Source organism: Corylus avellana, chromosome 5 (assembly GCF_965113065.1).
Source record: "Corylus avellana chromosome 5, dhCorAvel1.hap1.2, whole genome shotgun sequence".
NCBI classification, from domain to species: Eukaryota; Viridiplantae; Streptophyta; class Magnoliopsida; order Fagales; family Betulaceae; genus Corylus; species Corylus avellana.
In genome coordinates, this window is record NC_142494.1 from 30777190 (window position 1) to 30800110 (window position 22921).

Here is a 22921-nt window from a genome sequence, read left to right on the forward strand (position 1 = left end):
AAAGAAAAGACAAAAATATCCTTCCACTATAATTAACTGGATATTATAAAATTTAAATGAACTGGAGAGGATCTTGTTCATATTTTAAAGAGGGATGATAGGTACTCAACTCTTTTGCCAAACTTAAGTCCAACTTTGACGTTATTTTTTTATTTAAAAATAAAAAACTAAATAGCAAATGAAAAAAATGTTTGAAGGAATAATATCTATTTTTGGTCATTCTTTTATTTGGTATTTTAAAAAAATAAAAAATGATATTTTTCTTTGTAATAATGCAATTTTTTAAGTTGGACAAATTAGTTGGGACTCTACCATTTTCCTATTTTAAATGGGTTGACCAAATAGGAAGAAATTTCCGTGATTTTCCTATTAGAAGCTTAGGTAAATGCATAGAAAACTTCAATTGCTATAAATAAATATGTACTTTTTCCTTTTATCTGCGGGCGCGAAAATTTCAATTTGGACCACTCCTACTGAAAATTGTGGGCTAAGGCCCAGATCATTTTGTAGCCTGGTACTACCGCACTAGTAGTAGGTGTATTTGGAACAGGTATTCATTATCTACCTATGGTCTTTGGCTCTCTCTGTACAACGTTTGAATTCTGCAACAACATCCGCATAAATGGCCTTAGCTTCCAAAGAAGAGAAGCGCAGTAACTCTCTCTCTTTCTCTCTTCTTAATATCATTGTTCTTAGTGCTGTCGTAAATCTATAGACTCATTTTGTGTACAATTTTCCCTTAGTCTGGCTTAGGTTTATCGATAATAATGGTTTGTGAGCTTTTCAGGTTCTGCCAAAAGAGTAGCTGTTATTGGTGCCGGTGCTAGGTACTGTTGTTCATTCATTTTGGGGGTTTAGCTGATTTTGAGTCATTAATGAGCTCTGCAATATACTGTTTGTTCGTAAATCGGTAATAGTATTTTCTTAGAGACAGGCTGAGTAGAGTATGTGTTATCTCTTAATTTCAGCTATATTTCCATTGATCTGTATGAATTTAATGTGGGGTTTATTTATTAGAATCACAAAAGCAAGGCTGATTCTATCGTTGGCAATTAATATTGGTTATAATGAAAGCAAAAGAGACAAACAAGCTGTGGATATAATATATGTTTATTTTGATTTTTTGGGTGAAAAATTTGCATATTCTTGTGGAAAGGCTAAATAGGAAGGAGGCGATGTTGATACCTAAGAAAGTTAGTACAAAATTACTTGGGTGGATTCTTCGCATTGAGTTGGCGGATTACAAAGGTACTTAGTAGTGTTAGGTTTCACATTGGTTCTTTACTAGATGATATTGGGTTTTATAAATGAATAGAGAGAGCTCCAATTGTAATTTAACTAGTTATTTTAGATTGATAATACAAATGTGGCTAGCGCTTTTTTTGGATTGTTTATAAGTGGTATCAGAGCAACCTAATAACATTGTGTGGCATTGAGGCATTGCATGACCTGGGCCCTTACTTACCGATAGGTCTTGTTTCATAATTCTCACACATTTATATTTGCAAACTAGTTTGTGAATGCTACATATATCATTTTCTTTCCCTTTTCCGTAAGTTGACTTTGACTTTACTTTGATGGTGAAGTGGGCTTGCTGCAGCGTACAAGTTGAAATCACATGGTTTGAATGTCACAGTATTTGAAGCTGAAGGAAGAGCTGGAGGGAAGTTAAGAAGTGTTTCACATGATGGCTTAATTTGGGATGAGGGAGCAAATACAATGGTAAATTTTGTAGCTGCAGATGGGAATGACCATGAATCCAATGTAGAATTTGATAGCAATAGTAATGGAGGTTTTGTTCTGTTCAGACTGAAGGTGAAAGGGAGGTCAGAAGTTTACTTGATGATCTTGGACTTCGAGAAAAGCAACAATTTGTAAGTGTTTCTGCATTGTGGACCTGTAACTTGTGCATTTTCATGCCAGAGTGGGGATCTTTGTCTTTAACTTGTCGTCTTCTAAAGACTTGTGGTGACTGCTAGACTCTGATTATTGAAATTTTGAAGTGATGTCTTGTTGCTTGGGAGATAAAACTATGAAGTTTATTGTAGCTGTTCTCCAAATCTGTCATGATACTTTACTGACTAAGTTAATTGTTGTCTACCGTTACAGCCAATTTCACAGAATAAGCGGTATATTGTACGAAATGGTATGCCAGTGTTGGTATGTCCCTTGTTTTACATCTGTACTAACTTAGTTTCTTCTTTTGGTAGTATCATATGTGTTCAGAATATTTTTTATTTTGCGGTTTTGTTATTGTTGTATATGCAATTGTGCCTAACCCTGACCATAACATGACGTCTCAATTTTTCTCACCAGATACCCACAAATCCCATTGCACTGATCACAAGCAACATTCTTTCTGCACAATCAAAGGTTTGTTTCTAGGACATGTTCAGAATGCACTTCAACCTTAGAAAGTTTCTATTTTTTAAAGAATTATTTTGCAATGTTTTTGGGCCCATTGCCAATAGTGATAACGTGTTTTATTTTTAAAGTCTCTCTCTGAGTATACGCTTATGGGGTATGTTTATGTATTTGCAGTTTCAGCTCATTTTGGAGCCATTTTTGTGGAAGAAAAGTAACTCAAAAGTTTTTGATGATTCACAGGAAAGGTGATAACTTCAATAATAGGCAATTTTAAGTTCTCAGCACTTTATGTCTTCTTTGTTTGTTTTTATTGAGGAGTAGTTCCTTTGTATTCTTATTTGCTATTTCTTTTTCTTGCAGTGTGGGTGGGTTCTTTCAGCGTCATTTTGGGAAAGAGGTATTCATTGTACTGTATCTCTATTAGTCCATGATGCTAACCATTCCTGTCTTCAAATAATGCTTATATAACATAAATTTGTACAATTTTCCTGACAAAATCGATTTTGCACACAATATAATAAAATACTCAATAGCTTTGGATTTGATGGATGGAAATATTTAATGCATTTCTAAACACTGATTTTCACTTGTAAGGTTGTTGATTATCTCATTGACCCTTTCGTTGCGGGCTCAAGTGCAGGGGATCCTGAATCTCTTTCTGTGAGTAATGTCTTAGATCTTTGGACCACCTATATACATAAGTATGATATTGTTTTTTGATTGATCGATTATTTTACTAACTAAAGAAAATGCCTACCCTGACATGCGTGTATTTGTTCTAAAATGATCAGGTCATGGTTGACATAAGAAACACTTGAGCTTTTGTTTTCATTTTTATTCTTTTTTCCAATCTGCAACTGTTAGTTTTGGGGAGCTGCTTTTATAAGCTATGGTATCTTTTTAGTTATGACTTCGAGTTTTGATGCTTATTCATTTTCATTTGTTCGATAACCCCTTTTCTTTACCTTCTTATCATTTCAAATAGATGCAGCATTCTTTCCCAGAGCTATGGAATCTAGAAAAAAGGTATTATGTACTTTTTGCAACTTCCACCTTATAGATTTGTTCCTTGCTGAAGAATGTTTGACGTAATTTTTTTACCAGTTTTCTCTGGTTTCTGTTTGAATTTGGATTGGGCAGTTGGTTGGGTTATTCAATAACAACCATACCTTCGCCAATCCTACTTTTAGGAGAGATTATGGGGAAAATAGATATACTATTGCTTTATCAAAGCACTGGAAATTTTATATGTGCGTCATTCTTAAGTTGACCTTGATATTTTTGTCTCCTTATGTTACACAATTAGATATCCACTGTGAGTAGGGGTCTGTATATTTTGCAAGTCTGTATATTTGTCCAAATATTACAGGGCTTCATTAAAGTCCTGTAATATTTGGATAAGAAGTCATGATAGATTTGGCTGTAAATAGTGTCTCAATTGTTTAACAATCCCGTGAGCACTTCAAATTTCAGTCTAGGTTTAGTAATACTTGAAGTCATACTCATTAGCGAATAATGTTGAATCTCTATAGCTTCGCTTCTTACTGACTGTTCGCTTTCATATTTTTGGACAGAATTTAACCCCAAAGCAGTAGTCCCATTCTTACTTTTTTTTGTTCGTTTGTTTGGGTCTAACTGTTGTAGTTGTCCAATTATGAATAACATGTACCTAATGATATTCTATCTATTGATGCTTCCTTCATGATCTATGTCTATAATTGGCCAGTTTTCTATTCCATCAGGTTTGGCTCTATTATAGCTGGGGTGGTTCAATCTAAGTTATCCAGCAAAAGAGAAAAACGTGGAGATACGAAGGGTACTGTCGAAAAAAAGAAACACCAACGTGGCTCATTTTCATTTCATGGTGGAATGCAGGCACGGTTACTGCTTAAGAATTGATGTAGTTTCCATGTTTTACCTGACATCACTTATGTGTAGCATGCTTCTCACATTTGTAGATGTAGGAATGTAATGCTTCTATTCATCTTTGTTGCACACTGCTAGTTTTTAAAATAAATACTTGGTCCTTGTTTTCTGATCTTGGTCTTTTGCAGATGCTTACTGATATGTTGTGCAAAGAGCTTGGCAAGGATGACCTTAAACTGAACTCAAAGGTTTTGTCATTATCTTACAGCTGCGATGGGAATTCTGCATTAGAAAATTGGTCAGTTACTTGTGCTTCCGGCCGTGATAAGCATTCACAAACCTTATCTGTTGATGCTGTAATCATGACGGTCAGTGCATATCTTTTGTCAAGAATGTGTTTTTTGTCATTTATGTGCTTTATTTTTGGAAAACTTCATTCAGAGGGTTTTTTTTTTTTTTTTAACATTCTTCATAGTGTATGATTTATGTGTCTGAAACATATGCATGTCTGATTTGCTAGAAAGAAATAAAACAAGAATAAATGAAATAAAGAAAGAGAGAAAATATTATATCTTATCTATTCCACATGGCAGTTGTTGGACTCCTGCCAACGCCATGACTAAGTTGGATTAATGAGAGGTTTCTCAAGGACCGAAACCCCTTGCCACAGGGCACCAACACTTAGACCTCACATATACTGCGCCTTAGTCACAGTTGATACACACAATCTGCTTCTGTATGTTGGAATCTACTTGATCTTTCCTCGGCATGAATGGGAGTGCATCTATTGACACTTGTCACACTTTATAAATGTTTTTCTGCTAAGAAAGGAACATGATTGTTTTCTGACAAGGAACTTGTTTATCATAGGCTCCATTAAGTAATGTCAAAGAAACGAAGATCACCAAAAGGGGAACTCTCTTTCCACTTGACTTTCTTCCTGAGGTATTTATTGCTATAGTTTGTCTTGAATAATTGTGCACATGCTTATCAATGTTTTAGGAACTACATTGCAGTTTTGTCTTAGTTACTTATGCTGGTAAGAACCTGGAAATATGTGCTTCCTTATACAAACAAATCGGAAAAAGCAAATGGTTAGCATGCATGAAATTTTCTGCTAGATGACATTAACAATAATGAAAAAAGTAATATATAATATGTCTGCATTTTGACATTTCTCTTTGAGACATTTTTGGTTGGGTAGGAACGAGGTAGTAGGTGTTTTTCCTTCAACTTGAATATCTAAACGGATAGAAAACATTCCTCTAAATGCTTCTCCATTGTGTTCAATTAAGCTTTATACCCGTAAACAATATAACTGGACAAGTCATTGTCCTTGACAAATAACTTTGGCACTTGAAAAAACCCTGTTCATTCTTAGTGCTTTCTATCAGTTCAAGTTGTAGCAAGCATATCACATTTTCTGGTCATATTGCAGGTGACTTACATGCCACTATCAGTCATAATCACCACCTTTAAGAAGGCGAATGTCCAGAGACCTCTTGAGGGATTTGGAGTTCTTGTTCCTTCTAAGGAGCAACAAAATGGTCTAAAAACCCTTGGTAATGCTTTGTCATGGCTCACTACAAGTGAATATCTTATATCATTCTTCTAATGTTGTCACTGTATGTATTCTGGTGTACAGGTACACTCTTTTCTTCTATGATGTTTCCAGATCGTGCACCTAATGACCTTTATCTCTATACAACGTTTGTTGGCGGAAGTCGAAACAGTGATCTAGCGAAAGCTTCCACGTATGGGAAACTTCAATGCCTTTGATTTTATAAATCAATTATGTATCATATCCTTCACTTTTATATATTTTTCATAAAATTTTTAGTTACTTCTTTTATTGTTGTTCTAATTATATTTTTCCTGCAACATTTTTCTCCTGTTAACTGTATTTCCAGAAATGAGCTGAAGCAGATCGTTTCTTCTGACCTTAGGCAGTTGCTGGGAGCAGAGGGAGAACCCACATTTGTAAAGTATACAAACCAATAATTTATTGTTTTTTCCTTTTTCCTTCTTCTTCAGGTGGTAAAGGTTGGAAATGATATATCTAATTCAGTAAATTACCATTTTTCTTGGTTTAAGTTCTGATATTTTGAAGTTTACCTAATGGCAGTCATTTCTACTGGAGTAAAGCATTTCCATTGTATGGGCGTAACTATGGCTCAGTTCTAGAAGCAATTGAAACGATGGAGAAAAATCTTCCTGGATTCTTCTATGCAGGTACTCACTTATCAACTTGAATTTCAGATAAGCAATCATTTTCAATCCAGTTGGATAAAGGGGTGGCAGATCCTGCATTATCTTAGACTTAGACCAATACAAAAATCCTTTTCAATCACAAGTTTCTAGGGAGTTTATAACTTTTCAAATTCAGATCTTAATGGTGTCTTAGGTTCAAGATTTTTCAAACCGTGATTCCCATTACGCTTTTATGTACTATTGTGTGAGAAAAGAACAAAACATCCAGCCATCATATAACTATATGCTGTGTTAGCATGGTAGTTGAAGATATTGCAAGAAAATTGCAGGATATTTGATAATACCTTGTCCTAAGGTTTGCCCATCAAATGATAGGAGTCCGTATGGCTCTAAGTATAAGTGAACTCATGTCCTCATAGCCTTATACTAGTGGAGTATATGGAGTTGGGTACAGAAATCCTATTTTGCCAATACACACCTTGTAAATTTTGTGTAAATGCCTCTAAACCTAATGAAACCTTCTTTTACAGCCATTTTACAAAAAAAAAAAAAAAAAAAAAAAAAAAAAAATTATGGGAAACAATGAGGATGATATTGAATGGTATCCTACTGCTAATGAATCAAATAAGTGGATTTTTATCTTAATTTTTTATTTTTTGAACGTGCACTTACAAGAATGGTTTCTGTCTACCATATTATATAAGATGATTAACTAATGCCATTGACATTTTAAAATTTCCTCTCTTGTTGTATGGACTATGAACTTGTTAGGGAACCACAAGGGTGGCCTATCTGTCGGCAAAGCAATAGCCTCTGGGTGCAAAGCAGCTGATCTTGTTATATCCTATCTGGAGTCTTCTTCAGATGACCAGGCCCGTAGGGAAGAACCATCATTATAGAAATAAGTGTAATATTATCTATTAATCTCTCTTCTTTGAACAACTAATGCGTTTGTGAATAGCTGCTGCCCAAAATAATTTGTGAAGACTAGCAAATTTATTTATTTTTTTGTAACGCTGTGTAAAGACTCTAAAAAGGTATCAACACCATGCATTTGTTCAGGCTACATTGTCGACATGAACAAACAGGGCGACCTAGTAAATGTAAATTGGGGTTACCGAAAGATGTCTTGTAAAGACCAGATAACAAATGTAACAGACATCTTTAAAACTAATGTGTCTAATGGTGGGTTTGGCACCATAATTTCGCCAGTTAAATTTATTTACAAAGTGTTTCATTTGAAAGTGCGTTTGAAAAAAAAATGGAGGTTTGAAAACTTAAAAAGATCTACGATTTCATGCGGTAGGTAAGTGAATGGATTTTGAAAAACACGATTTTAAAAGTCAAAATAACACTAAAGGCATTTTAGAGATAGTTTCAAATGTTTTTGTTCCTTTCTTCTCTTTTGGATCGGAAAATAGAATAGTTAGGTGAATCAAAAATCCAAAGGAGGTTTATGGCCAAGGGTAAAGATGTCCGAGTAACCGTTATTTTGGGATGTACCAATTGTATTCGAAATAGTGATAATCAAAATGGTGCTAATAACGAATCAATGAGTATTGGTATTTCGAGATATATTACTCAAAAGAATCAACATAATATGTGGCATACCTAGTCGATTGGAATTGATAAAATTATGTCCCTTTTGTTACAAACATGCAATTCATGGGGAGATAAAGAAATAAATCGAACCGATCATATATTTTTTAAATTGTATTTTCATTCACTAAATTTTAAAAATATTATTGGTCACCCTGAACTAGTTCTTCCTTCAGAGCTCTCTCTCCTTTTCCTTCATGGATAGTTACATCTAAGACTACATCTCCTCTACCGTTCCCAGCCTTCTTACCCTTACTCTTTCTTCCCAATCATTCATTCTTTCCATAAATCATATCTCTCTACCTTATATATTAATTTTTCTTTTTCTTTCTTTCACTTTCCTGCATTTCTATGGAGGATTCTCTTATGTCCCAGGCAGCCCTCCAAGCTCCTATTGTTGAAACTGAAGCTTTGGGCTGGGATAATATGGATCAGTTGGATGTCCATGATGGTAATCTTACTACTCAAGAGGGATTTGTGTTCATTGGTAAGCTTTTAGCTTTAAAGCCTCTTAATACATACCATGTTCGTGCAACTCTCTCTTCTGTGTGGAACTTTGCAGTACCTCTGTCCATAAAGGTTTTAGCTCCAAACAAGTATTTATTTACTGTTTCACTTAAAAGTCATTTTATAAGTATTATCACTTAAGGTCCTTGGAATGTTCGAGGCTCTCTTCTTCTACTTCAACCTTAGTCTTTTGATCTAGCTATTGATGAAGTGGAGGTTCTTCTCTGTTCATTCTGGGTACAAGTGTATAATCTTCCTCATCAGAATATGATAGCAAAAAAATGCCATTAGGATTGACAAAGGGATAGGAAAGCTTTTGGAGCTAGACAATAATAACTCCGCTGGTCAACACCTTTCTACCTCTTGCTCCAGGCTTCTATATTCCACGTTTAGGTATGAAACCTCATTGGGTTGCCTTCAAATACAAATTGCTCAACTAAACCGATTACTCAACTACTCAACTTCTGTGCCTACTTTGTAGCATATAGGGCCGCATCCAGATCTTACCCTGGTAACATTCCCTTTTTCTCCCCCCTTTCATATCAACTCCCCTTGTTAGTGAGAAGGATCCCCTTCACTCTATTTGTTTGTTGTAGTTTTTTCGTCTTGAAATGTACTTATAAAAAATTAAAAATTAAAAATATTATTTTTCAAATCAGACATTTTAAAACTCCTCAACTAAACCGACACTAAGAAGGAAGAGGTATGACCATATATAGGTTCTAAAAGATTTTGTGTCCAAAATATATCAATCCAAGTTCTCCGACCAACTTTCCTCGCCCGTTTTTTCTAAATTAGATCAATACTCGGCACAAAATTATGTGGGCTGGGTCTGACTAATGGGTTGGCCCGGATATTGTCCGAGATACGACCCGGGATAGCTTCTTTTTTTTTTTTAACACCGGTATTGCTTCTTCAGTGAGCCGAGGAATCGCTTCTTTTTAGGGTTTTTCTCTCGGAGCTTCAAAGATCGAACGCAGATACCAATTCAGCCTCTCAAACCTGGTGAGTTTCTGTTTCAAATCCTTCAATCTTTTTTCTCAAAGGAATGTATCATTTCATACGTAGAACACTCTTAGAAAATCGAAATGTAAGTTTGAAAACCAGTTGCATCCGTTATATCCAAACAACACCCTTGTTCAATTCAGTTTCAAACCCCACAGAGCAACAATCTTTAACAGTCTCTTACCTCGTTAACTCATGTGGGTTGTCTTTAGAACAAGCTATTTCCGCTTCAAAGGTGATTAGAATAGAAAACACTGAGAAACCAGATTCGCTTCTAAAGATGTTAAACACTTATGGGTTTACAAAAACTCACATTTCAACCATGATTTGTAAACTTCCATCTCTGATTTTAGCTCACCCGGAGAAAACTATAAGGCCCAAGATTGAGTATTTTGAGTCATTGGGTATTAGAGGTCCTGACCTACCTAAGATTATCTGTTCAGCCACATTCGTTTTAAGGCCTAGTTTGGAGAAACAGATAATACCCACCATTGATTTTCTTAAAGGTTTTATTGAGACCAATGAGAAGCTTGTCAATGTATTGAAGCAATCGACCCGTATAGTTCAATGCAACTTCAACAAATTATTGGTGCCAAATATATCCACTTTGAGGGCTCATGGAGTGCCAAAAGAGCTTGTTGCAAAGCTTATAATCATGCAATCTAGATCAGTTTTGCTGAGGACTGATTTGTTTGAAGAGGTGGTTTGTGCAATTAAAGAAATGGGGTTTGAACCGACGAGTGGATCGTTCATTTTGGCCGTTCGATGTAGGTCAACAATCAGCAAAGTGAAGTGGGAAAAGAAAAAGGAGGTTCTAATGAGCTTTGGTTGGTCCGAAAGTGAATTTCTTTCAGCATTTAGAGTGCAGCCAATGCTAATGCTTTGTTCAGAGAAGAAGATCAGGGATGTGATGGACTTCTTGATGAACAAGGTGGGTCTGAAGCCATCAGATATTGCTAGAGGCCCAAATTTATTTCTGGCTAGTGTGGAGAGGAGAATGATTCCCAGATGTGCAGTTCTGCAAGTTTTGATGTCTAAAGCTATGGTTAAGGAAATAAATTTAATTTGTGCTTTGAATTCAAATAAACAGTACTTTGAGAAGAAGTTTGTGACTCCGTATTTGGAAGATGCCCCTGAAGTGATTAAGGCATTCCAGGGTAAGATGGTATTTCAGGGATTCAGTAATTGATTGTGAGACTTGAATCTGATGAAGGAATCATTGAACTTTCCAAACATGCTGGCAACTGAGTCACAATCTGATGGAGGAATTATTGAACTTTCCAGAGTCTCCTGCCGTTTTCTATTTAGACTCCGACGATTTGGTAAGACCAGATTGGTTTAGCTTTCCAGGAATTAAGGCTTGTGTGTCTCTACAGACAGCATTGGTGGCAGATACATTTTGAGGAAAGCTACTGTGGTGTGTATAATGTGAGGATGAGAATGATTATACATGTTAGGCTTTTCATGGTTGAAGGATAAAAATTTTGTGATTGATTTTGAATGAGCTGATGATTTACATTTTTTTTTTTTTTTTTTTGGAGCTACTACAAGGAAAGGAGAGTAAGGATCAAGATTCTTGATTCTAACAGCAGACAAGAAAGGGAGGGGGTCCGGAATGCTTCCATAATAATGATGACCATTTTGCAACATTATGTGTTCTCCTAGAAACCTTGGTCGCAGACCAAGAAGAAAAAGAATTAAGCTTAAAAAGATTGTTTGGTTCACTTACTATTAGTTTAAGAATGCTGGAACATTGCTGCAGTACAATATGTGTATACTTAAGAACATATACTTCGGGCAAAATTGCGGAAGGTTAGGGCTCTACGTAATCTCAACTCCTATTACCCTGCTTTTGGGGTGACCAACACTGAGTAATAGCCTTTAATGTGCTATGTCACGCCTTATGGGGGTGTCAAGTTTCATTTGGCATGTTTCGACATGTAATTTTGGGTTTAAGCAGTGCTATGATAAATAATTCTTGTTAAAAATTTGGTAAAATTGGGACTTGACTTTTAAAATCACACACGAAACCTATCCCTTTGTCCGTGATTTTAAAACTTAAAAATTTATGTTTTCAAACTACCATTTTTTTTTAAAAAAAAAATGCTCATCTAAACAAAACACTCTTCACAATTTTGTTTAGAAACACACTTAACTTGGAAAAATCAAGGCCAATTGGACTCATCTAAAAGTCATTTTTTCTTTTTTCTTTTTGTAAGTAGTCATTTTAACTTTTGGGTTTAGTTAATGTGGTACAAAGCCTACAGATAGTGGTATCATGGCAGGATTGAACGCACAAAATGGGTATTGTTGATTCCCTAACTCATGGGTATTTGTTGATGCATCTAGAAGAAATGATATATGTATGATTGTTGTTGATTCGATTGCCAATTCATTTGGCTCAATGGCTTCAGTCGTTTTTCTCCAATGGAATTCAAGGTAGGTTGTATTCAATTTTTGGTGTATATAAGAAGTAGGGCTCGAACAAATGAAGCATAGTTGATTGTAATTGAAGCCTGTTAAGATTCTATTTTAGACATAAATATGTTCATAGCTTTTTGACTCGTTTACTCTTTGTTGTCAATTTGGCATCACCAGCTTAGATCAATGATTTGATTTTGAAGACCAATAATATGGTGGAAACAGATTGAACAGAAACAATAATATAAAAAGAAAATGAAAAAGGTTGAGCAATCAATTGGTGCCACATAATAGACTAATAAAAGTTTATTTATAAAGGGTGGGGAGACAATTTTAAAAAATAAAAACTTGGAGGTAAAAATTTAATTTTGGGAAGACATTTAATAAAAAATCATAAATTTTAGAGAAAACTTTAAATTAAAAAAAAAATGGGGGTAAAAATTTAATTTTGGAAAGATATTTTATAAAAATTCATAAATTTTAGAGAAAATTATAAAATTTTGGGGAGACACTAGTCCCCCAAGCTCGTACACATTCCATCCCGACCTCCGGTGATTATTAATTGAAGATTTTATGTAGATCAAATAAACAGTAAATAGGTTCTAATGGGTAACTCAATTGACTGGAAATTACGTCTTATAAAACAAAAGTCATTAAATTGAATCTCCATCTTTCCTTTTTTCTCCCCTTGTATAAACATGTCAATATATATATATATATATATATATATATATATAGGAGATCTCCAATTATTTAATAAGGAAAGACAAGCCAAATGGGATTGAGTCTTTTCTTTCCCAACAAAAAATTTTGGTGGTTGTTTGGGAAAGAAAGAGTATGACATTGATGGATCTTGCCTTTTGAATGTGTGAACAAAGAGCAGCACATGGAGAGGCCTCCTTGGAAACTTCGTTACTACTAGTGTAACTCAAAGTACAACACCTATTTCTTTTTTCTTTCTTTTTTTTTTTTTCTTTTTTTTCTTTTCTTTCTTTTTGTTTTTTTGTTTTTTCTTTTACCTTTATAGGTAACACCTATTTCATTGATGGAGATAAAGAAAGAAACCCACATCCACTCATTGATTCCCATATCATTTATCAAACTCACTTTCCGTCCAAAATGTACTTTAAAAGCTAAAGTGCTCCATTTTAATGAATGTTTAAGGTTTCTCGTATTGGAACAATGGTACCCTTCAAACTTTGATAACACAAATTCACAAGTATTAGACTAGGGCTATTGCCTATTGGGCACATTTTCTTTAGCTAGATGTATTTATTATTTTATTTTATTGTAAGGCTGTACTAGTTGATGTGGCGGTGCGATATAGTATTTACTATATCAACCACCAAATTGAGGTCGTGTGGTGCCACATAAGCATAAAGAGAGAAAAATATATGTACTTTTAGCGGTCCAACCACTTTCATGGGTGGTCGACTATCTCCTTAAAACTAAGGGGATAGTTGTTTATTCCTATTGAATTTTTACAAGTAGTTGCATCACTCTTGGAGTCATTGAGGTAGTTGCAAGTCACAACCATCCCATGAACAAGATTTAATGGTTGTGACCATTCTAACATGGTGCAAAATAGACCATACCAAGTTTGGTATGCACCAAAATAGAGCAATTATAACAATGCCACATTAGCACGGGAGATCAATACCTAAAATTTTAGATTGGACTAGCATTTCTCTTTCTTTTTTTTTTTTTTATTGAATTCAGGAGGTGGTTATGAAGAACATAAAAGATGGTTCAAATTAGATTTTATAGCATATATCTAACGATGTACGCAATTTTTAAATGATGTAACAACATAAACAACATATACACTTTTAAATATTATGAAATCTAACTTACATCATATAATAATCTCTTTCATTTCTAAGTGAAAGGAAGAGAATCGATAAGAACTTGATGAACAATAATATATCAGAGTTCAATTTGGTAATGGTGGAGTTGCAGTTTATCTACAGGCAATTTTGTCAGATAGTTTGGTAACTTTGTCGGTGGGAGGAGTTGAATGAATGGATAGAGATTCGCCTTGGTCTTTTTAGTGATTGTTCATTAGGGAGGGGGCTCCAAAAATGGTCCCTGCTCAAATGATTTGTCATTCTCTTTTTGTACTTGTAGTTATTAATCCCTTCCTCGTTAGATTTTGTTCTTGCTTTTCCCTATAAATATAATTAACCGTTGGGTTGTTGAAGTTTCACTGAAAAGCACCAATTAATACATTGCCTGAAAATAAGAGTTTTACTTTATATCATTGTGTTTCTCTTTTGGTGCCCATGATGGGACTGATCTCATTGACTTTAGCTAATATATTATTAGCTTAAATGGGCCACGTTAATCATTTCTCATAAAGAGGTTTATCTACACGGGATGGACACTTTTTTTTTTTTTTTTACAAATTAAGTTTGAAAATTTTTGTTCAATCTATAAAATTAAGGAGTCTCATTTTCTAATGAATCCATATTCTAATTCCAATTGCATCAATTCCCTGATATAAGTTTGAATATTTACTTAATATTTATTAGAAATATTAAGTAAAAATAAATATTTACATGAGAAATGATTAGAAAATGAGAAAGTTAGTTGGAAGAACATATCTCAATTTAGTATATAAACTAACATTTAATTTCGATAAAACATGTTAAAATACACATGAGAATGATATGTTTTAGAGTAAGAATAATGTTATATACTATATCTTTATTCTATTTATATTTTACTACTCTCATGCGACCTATACCGGCTCATGAAATTTTCTTTTAATAAAGATTGATGTAATAACTAATGGAGACTACGCTGTAAAATAAATGTGTAATATATATTATTTTTCAATGCATACTGAATTAAAAAGAAAAAAAAAAAAAAAAAAAAAAGAAGTTGTGGATAGGAAAATATGTGGGCCCTGCTTAATCATATACAATCCAAATCTAGATGGAGGACTTTTCAGAAGTTTGGATTGAGTGTGTCAAATGCCCAATGGCCCCAATCCTCTTGGCAGTTGGCACCCAAATCAACATGCCTCTTGTCTTGGGAAAGAACAGCTTCATATATATATATATACACATCAACTTCTACATGCCTTTTAAGGAGCGTGAATGTAGAAACCCACCAGAATGCTCAACGTGGTGGCAGAGTCTATTTCACGTCACATGGATGCGAGTGGCTATAGTTCGTCTCTTCTTTCATGGGATTCGTGGTTTCGCATTCAAAACAGGCTGGACAAGGGACACCTGGTCGCTCAATTATCCCCAACTTCTAATCATATGCTTTCCATTTAACTTTCCTTAATAGACGTTAATTATTCAATCCCCATTATTTAAAAGGCATGATTACTCATATAGATAACCTCGTTTTTGGACTCAAAAGCTGCCTACTGCTACTAGTACTATAGATGTTTATGTTCTTTATTCTCTCTTAAAGTTTTGTTTTCACTTTCGCTTGAAAATACCATTTTATTTTCTGAGCAAATAATACAACAAAATGAAAACAAGGAAGAATAAAGAAAATGGTAGGCTAGGGGGTTTAATATTACTAATAAGGACAACAACTATAGGAAGAAGAGACGCAATTGAAAATGCTTCGACTTTGATCATTAGGGCCGGCTCATCTAACTAGATTGTTTGCAAGTAGATTAGTATTGCGATGAACTTTACGAAATTATCATACCAAAATAAGATCTAAAAGTCGACTAGTTTTGAAGATTAAATGTTCTAATTGCCAATCAAGTAGGAGACCCAAGTTGTGAAAAACATAAGCAACAATTAGTGAATTGCCCTCTACAATAATATTGTTAAGGCCTTCCACCATTGCAATAGCTACTAAGACTCTCTTAGCCTCTCTCACGGAAATATTCCCTTGATGTGATTTTTTTTTTTCCATAAAAAATAAATATTTCAACAAAATCACTACAAGGAGCTGCACCCAAAGAGAATGAGTCACGAATCGCCACATCAAAATTGATCTTGATTAAATTTTCTAGCGGAGCACCATTTTTCTCATCTTAAATTCAAAGAGAAGCAATCTAAGGACCATGGGGAAGTACCATTGGAACTAAGATGATGCCACTTTTGGATCAACATACTCAAGCTTCATTAATTGCTTGTTGTCTTTATCTATTACAAGAAAACCCAACATGATTGCCTTCTTATTGACAGTCTTCATTGATCTACGCAACTTGCAAACATTCACTAATGATGCGTATAGAAGACCCCATTATCCCCCAAACCTAGCTATGATTTTTTTGTTAAAGTATTTAATTAAGTAATTAATTTTTTTTTTTTTTTAATTTTATTTTATAAACTTAAGTTCTTAAAATAAGTGGTGATTCAACGTTTTCTTATTCAAATATTTATCTCAATTCCATTTTTTTCCAAACAAAATTGATGGGGCCATATCAACACCACTTCTCCTTGTTTTGAAGGTGACCCATTGTTAGTTCGACGGCGTAAAATCTAATATCATCAACTAATAACTATTCATGCGGTAATTGTATCTACAATTACAATTATTCAGTTTATATTTCTAATAATTCAAATTGCGTAATCTCATAGGGAGGAGGCTAGAAGGCCCACCTTCTTTAGACAGCTCATTGTGATTAACTCATTTGCTCTGATCATATATGCCTTGCACACCGTTTCTTTATGAACTGCACGCAATTCAAGCAACTAATTATGGATATTCTAATTATTGATCTCATTAAAAAAAAGGTTCTAATTGTTGTCTTTTTGGTATGTTGAACCGTGAAATATGTATTATTTAGTGTTTGTTTTATACGATGTCGTTGTTGCGTTTAGGAAGAATCAAAAGCTAGCTTTGAGATGATAGAAGCAGGGTCATCATGGTCATTGTGAAAAAACCAATCAAAGTATCAAACAGAGAGGGAAAAGAGTCCATGTGAATGGCACCCCTGAGAATAGCGGTGGAATCCGAGGGACATTCACGAGAATCAGTCAACAAAAACCAGTATTTCACATTTTCCCTTCCCTTTCCCTTCCCTTCCCTTCCCCTCAGCCCCTACTTGCCTTGTCCTTCTCCAAGCAAAACTGACCCCATTACTGTCACAGAGAGAGAGAGAGAGAGAGAGAACGTCTCGGGGGCACTAAATGCAATGCCAGTGTCAGTACGGCCTTCTTCAACTACCTGCACTATAGCCTACTGGCCCTACTTTACTTTGAATTCGACTCGCATTCACTGAAGAACTGAGAACAGTGGTACTAGTGCTATAAAGTTTCTATTCTATTCGTCTTCCCAAGGTTTGTCTCCAGCCTCCTTTACTGTTTGTCTCCAAGCTTTCCTTCGTGGGTCTATCTGTATTTTCCTAGAAACTACCTGGAATTTACTTGAGACATTCTTTGGGTCACGAACTTTGCTTTTTTTCTCATGCTCCCTTGTTTTTTCTACTTGGGTTTTTGAGCAACTTGTACAAGCATTCAACCATTTTCAGTGAAAACGTGCCCCGTTGAGTTTCCCAATAGGTTTTTCTTTTCTTCTCTGTCATTACCTAGGATTTCAGCTTCGACTGCTGACTTTCTCGAAGTTGGTTAAGCAGAGCCTTTATGAGGTTTCTATTTCATGAATGTTATTCCTGGGCTGGTCCGAGTTCACTTGGAAGTAAGTTCCTTTCCACGCGAATTTTCTGAAGGAGCTATTTTTTCGTGGTTCTGCTTAAGAATCTTAGATGGGTCTGTTTCCGTTTTCCTTAAACTTGATGGTGCAGCTTAATTTTTAGGGTTTTTGTCACCTTTTGGGTTTCTAGTGTCTGGTGCTTCAACTTTGTACAATGGGGTATTTGTGCTTCTTGTTTCTAGTGGTTGTTTCATGGGTTTTGTTCATTCCAAGCACTTATGGGTTACAAACTTCCCAGACACAAGTCTTAATGCAGCTAAGAAAGCAATTGGAGTACCCTTCTTCATTGCAAATTTGGGAAAATTACGGGGGCGATTTCTGTAGCCTCTCTTCATCTGTACATATGAGCATCTCATGCCAGGGAAACTTTTTAACTGAGCTCAAAATTATGGGAGATAAGCTTGTCAAGGTCAGTAAGTTCAATGGATTTGCTATTCCCAATAAGACTCTATCTGGAAGTTTCTCTATTGATTCCTTAGTTACCACATTGACAAGGCTACCCAGCTTAAGGGTTCTTAGCTTAGTGTCTTTGGGGATTTGGGGACCAATTCCTGATAAGATTCATAGGCTATCTTCGCTTGAACTTTTGGACTTGAGCTCAAACTTTTTGTATGGTTCGGTTCCATCTGAAGTATCCAGATTAGTTAAGCTTCATACTTTAGCTCTGGATAGCAATTATTTCAATGACACTATCCCTGGTTGGTTGAACTTATTTTCGAATCTCACCATTTTGAGTTTGAAGAGTAATGAATTGACGGGTCAGATTCCTTTTTCAGTATGCAAAATCCAGACGCTCACTGATCTTGCCCTGTCTCACAATGGGCTTTCTGGCAAATTACCTGATTTGAGTACTTTAACCAGCCTACATTTATTGGATTTAAGAGAAAACCATTTGGATTCTGAACTACCAGTCATGCCCCAAGGATTAGTTACAGCACTACTGAGCAAGAATTCGTTCTCAGGCAAGATTCCTGAGCAATTTGGTGAATTGGGCCACCTTCAACACCTTGATATATCATTCAACAATCTGAGTGGAACTCCTCCCTCTGCATTGTTCTCCTTACCAAACATCAGTTATTTGAATCTAGCATCCAATATGCTCGGCGGGTCACTCCCAAATGAGTTAAGTTGTGGTGGCAAACTTGGGTTTGTTGATTTATCTAGTAACAAGTTGATAGGTGGACTTCCTTCTTGCTTGAACAGTACTTCAGACAAGAGAGTTGTTAAATTTGATGGAAATTGTTTGTCCGTTGATTCCCAACATCAGCATCAAGGATCATATTGCAAAGAAGCCGTTATGGGGGGTAAACAGTCCAGAGGAAGAGATATAGCGGTAACAGTTGCTCTAATTACTGGAGCTGTTCTTCTTATGGTGATTTTGGCATTTGGGGCTCTATTCTTGAGTAGAAAATACCGTTCAAGAAGGGCACACGAGCAACATATATTGCCAAAGATTGTGCAAGAAAATACGCCAACTGGGGTTTCCTCTGAATTCCTTGCAAATGCCAGTAAGTTCTATGGTGGTCTGTTTATTTTGTTACCCTCATCTTCATTTGTAAAAAATCTAAAACATTTTCTTAGTTTAGGATATATGAATAGAGACTAATCATGATTGGGTTGACCATGGTTTTGGGTGCATATGAGAGCTGAAAGTGATAACCTAGTCTTTTTTTTTTTTTTCAAGGGTTCCTTTCTCAAGCAGCAAAGCTAGGGACACAAGGCGCCCAAGTGTGTAGATTGTTTTCTTTTGAAGAGTTGAGGGAAGTGACAAACGACTTTGATTCGTCAATGTTTCTTGGCAAAGGCTCTATGGGGAAGGTAACTCTCAAAAACTGAAATACGCAGTGGAAATATAGATGATTGGTTGGGTTCTTCCAAAATGGTGATTCTTTTGGATAAATCACTAATTTTTTAGTATCACATTCATATTGTTTAGGGGCATATTATACAAACTAGGAATTTTATTCTAAGAAAAACGGGTTGAGCCCAAATTCTTTTGAAGATCCCACACTCTTCTACTGTCTGGGTATCTGGCTAGTATTTTGATATGTACTATTATTTTACTTCTTTTTGTGTATAATTTGCAAACACTTGAATGGTTGTCATGATGCCACAATCAATATTTACAAACTAAAAAATGCATTTATATTAATTGTTGTGGTGTCAATGAGAAGAATATGTGTGACATTCATTAAGTCCAACACTTTATATTTGTCCATTGCCAAATGCCTCTTCTAACTTCTGCTTCTTCTTTTTTTTTAGCTTTACAGAGGGCGATTGGAGAATGGGACCTATGTCGCCGTACGATCTCTATCTTTAGTAAAGAAGTTTTCAATTCAAAACCTTAAGGTTCAGCTTGATCTGCTGTCAAAGCTTCGCCATCCACATTTAGTTGGCCTCTTGGGTCATTGCATTGATGATACTGGAAAAGATGATTACAGTGGCACCAAAGCTTTTCTTATATATGAATATGTTCCAAATGGGAATTACCATACCCACCTGTCAGGTTAGTGTATGCAAATATGTGTGCCTACACATCTGTCCTTTATGATTTAGTGTTTACGATTCGCACAGTTTCTTAAATATACCTGCATAATGCTTATAACTAGTTCAGAACTTTTCATATTCTTTCTTGAGTTCAGTATGCAAGTGGCATCCCTCCCTGTGTGCACCAGGGTGGGGGTTTTCCTTTTACAGGGGTTGGTGCTTCCAACTTTATCTCTTATCTGAGTCATCCTATCCATTTAATTGCATTGAACTTTGACTTGTCATAAGATGGCCGAAATCAGTTTAGAATTTGTTTTACTATCAGACCTTTAAAAGCTACAATTCTTAACAAAATATATAGCTTTATGTGTTGGGGGGCAACCTTTAATCCAACTACATATTTATATACATGCAGAATATTGTCCAGAGAAGGTTCTTGGATGGTCAGATAGGCTAAGAATTTTAATTGGAGTTGCCAAGGCTGTGCATTTTTTACATACTGGCGTAATTCCTGGTTGTTTCAATAACCGACTAAAAACGAACAATATATTGATTGATGAGCATCAAGTTGCAAAGCTCAGTGACTACGGGATGTCAATCATCACAGGAGAAATCGAAAAATCTGAGGTATAATACGTTGCTTTTTCAAGCTCTTGAGTGTGCAATCTTATCTTGGGCAGTTATTCTGACACTTCCTGTTTGTTCTGTAGGCAAAGGGAGAACGCCTGAAATCATGGTATGATATGCGCTATAGCTTGGATTTTTAATTGGATGATACATACTGTAGCTTTGAAATGGATGCTTGATTTCATCAACTAGAGTCACATTCTTAGCTTTTTTATGCTGAATTAAGAAAAAAAATTGCATTTTAACTGATATCACATTCTTGCTGAAGATTTTCTTTGATTAATAAGCCCAAGGATGCAATCTTTGGATATGTAAATATATCTTATTATGGATCAATAATGGGAATGGCTTATGAGGCCCCTCACTTTGCTGCTTAAGTGACACCAAGTTTATCCAATTCTTGGTATATACAGCATTCCTCCGGTCTCACCACTACCTTCGTACTTATTCCTGTTGCTACATGTAACATCACCATCATTGGTGCCATTTAGACTGCTGCTGCATAGGGATGTCTCCCACTAACACTTGTCATTCCCGTTGCAGACCACCATCAGATCCACCTTTGCTTCTTTAGCAGCACTTCCCCTCATTATCACCATTCTGTAGCAGTAGCACCATCTTTGCTACTATCCACAAAGTTTTCACCCCCATGAACACTGCCATTATTTACATGCTGACCCCCTCAACACCAGTACCGCCACCATCATTACTGTTCTAATTATTGTCTCACTACTGTTACACTGTCAGTGCCACTACTTTTGTCATATACATTTGGTTGTGTTCCACGTAAGATTTTGTTGTCATTAAAATTACAAAAATTGGGAATCATAGAAGAAAACTCAGATACCTAATTTGATGATTTGTTCGAATTTCTCTTTACCTGCTTGGTGTGATGCTGTAACTACATTTTAATACTTACATAGAAATAATGAGACTATTACTTCCTTTCTTGCAGCCATCAAACAAACTCAGAGGATGATGTTTACAACTTTGGATTTATATTGCTTGAATCACTGGTTGGGCCTATAGTGACCGGAAAAGGCGAAACATTTCTCCTAAATGAAATGGTATGCCAAAGCTTTTATTAAATGAATTCCATAAATTCGATTAAGCTCTGAGGCAATTTGATCCTAAACATTCTTTTCTCATGACATTTTCCAGTTCAGTCTTAGAACTTTGTTGAACTGCTATAAGTTTGCTCTAGAAAACAAAACAACTGCAGCTAGTAGTATTTTTAAAAAGGCATAAGATCAAAATGACTTGGATTAGATATATTGAATATCTTCCTTTCTTTATGGTGTCTTTCCAAATATTTCCTTTATTCATTTTGTTTTGAGATGGTATGTTTCTAAGAGCTGGAGTCATGAACCACAGGCATCCTTTGGCAGCCAAGATGGCCGAAAACGGATTGTCGATCCAATTGTGTTGACCACTTGCTCACAAGAATCGTTATCGATTGTGATAGCCATCACAAGCAAATGCATATCCACTGAACCGTCGTCTCGGCCCTCTTTTGAAGATGTCCTTTGGAACTTGCAGTATGCAGCTCAAGTCCAGGCCACTGCTGATGCTGATCAGAAATCAGATTCTACGTCGGTGTAAGTTTAGAGGTAGTGCAACACTATAGAAGCCTCCTGAAATTTGTAATACACAAGGCATGCCTGCATTTTGGCTGCGTTCACCCATCGCAATGTGAAATGTAAAATGGTAAATGTCATTTTCTTTTGCTTGACCTAATACTGCTGTGTTTTGGCAGAATAGAAGTTGATTGGTTACATGTGCCTTTTAAGCAGGAATAGTGGCATTGGGCATTGATTGAAATTGAATGATGTAGAGCCCTGAAATAGAATAATAGCTGCTATCAAGGGTTTGGTTCAAATATTTGTCCCTTTATTTAATGACGGGGGACTTGAATCATGAAGATTACAAACAATATAATATTATCAAAGAGTAGATATTTTTAATGGGGTTGTTGAGATAATATACGAGGAGGAAGAACTTTTGATGAAGATTAATTGGGGCAAACCGATTTAGATCTGGTGTAATTAGCTGCTCGTGTTGCATAAAATACGGGCAATTAATGTGAGAAAAAAGGTGCCTTTCATACCTACTTGGCCAGCTTGATTAGGTATAAGCCCATCTGTCTTCTCAAATTAACTAATTGTATTGTATACAATATGAACAATTAATTGCACCCGAT

At 35.5% G+C, this 22921-nt stretch overlaps 3 protein-coding genes across 4 annotated transcripts; all 3 read left to right on the top strand.

Annotated features, from left to right (window-relative positions):
• The first annotated feature begins 530 nt into the window (after positions 1-530).
• On the top strand, positions 531-7567 carry HEMG2 (Flavin containing amine oxidoreductase family). 2 transcript variants are annotated; one of them, XM_059596721.2, is made up of 18 exons: positions 544-653; positions 788-827; positions 1587-1722; positions 1809-1874; positions 2110-2160; positions 2317-2373; positions 2542-2612; positions 2728-2764; positions 2962-3027; positions 3353-3393; positions 4110-4242; positions 4422-4601; positions 5104-5178; positions 5672-5795; positions 5879-5987; positions 6144-6218; positions 6359-6465; positions 7216-7567. In XM_059596721.2, the coding sequence occupies exons 1-18, from the start codon at positions 623-625 to the stop codon at positions 7341-7343; spliced, it is 1527 nt and encodes a 508-aa protein (XP_059452704.2). In that variant the 5' UTR covers positions 544-622; the 3' UTR covers positions 7344-7567. The 2 variants fall into 2 exon arrangements, with proteins under 2 accessions (XP_059452706.2, XP_059452704.2); XM_059596723.2 differs by lacking the exon at positions 7216-7567 and having other exon boundaries at positions 531-653; positions 6144-6213; positions 6359-6459.
• Positions 7568-9472: 1905 nt separating this feature from the next.
• Positions 9473-11059, top strand: LOC132182239 (uncharacterized). The gene has a single exon (XM_088516890.1). It carries the CDS (start codon positions 9599-9601, stop codon positions 10742-10744), a length of 1146 nt encoding a protein of 381 aa, XP_088373016.1. The 5' UTR covers positions 9473-9598; the 3' UTR covers positions 10745-11059.
• Positions 11060-16868: 5809 nt separating this feature from the next.
• Positions 16869-22685, top strand: LOC132182527 (Leucine-rich repeat protein kinase family protein). The gene is made up of 7 exons (XM_059595797.2): positions 16869-19115; positions 19292-19425; positions 19870-20113; positions 20510-20721; positions 20805-20830; positions 21677-21788; positions 22096-22685. The coding sequence occupies exons 1-7, from the start codon at positions 17762-17764 to the stop codon at positions 22321-22323; spliced, it is 2310 nt and encodes a 769-aa protein (XP_059451780.2). The 5' UTR covers positions 16869-17761; the 3' UTR covers positions 22324-22685.
• The last annotated feature ends 236 nt before the right edge of the window (positions 22686-22921 follow it).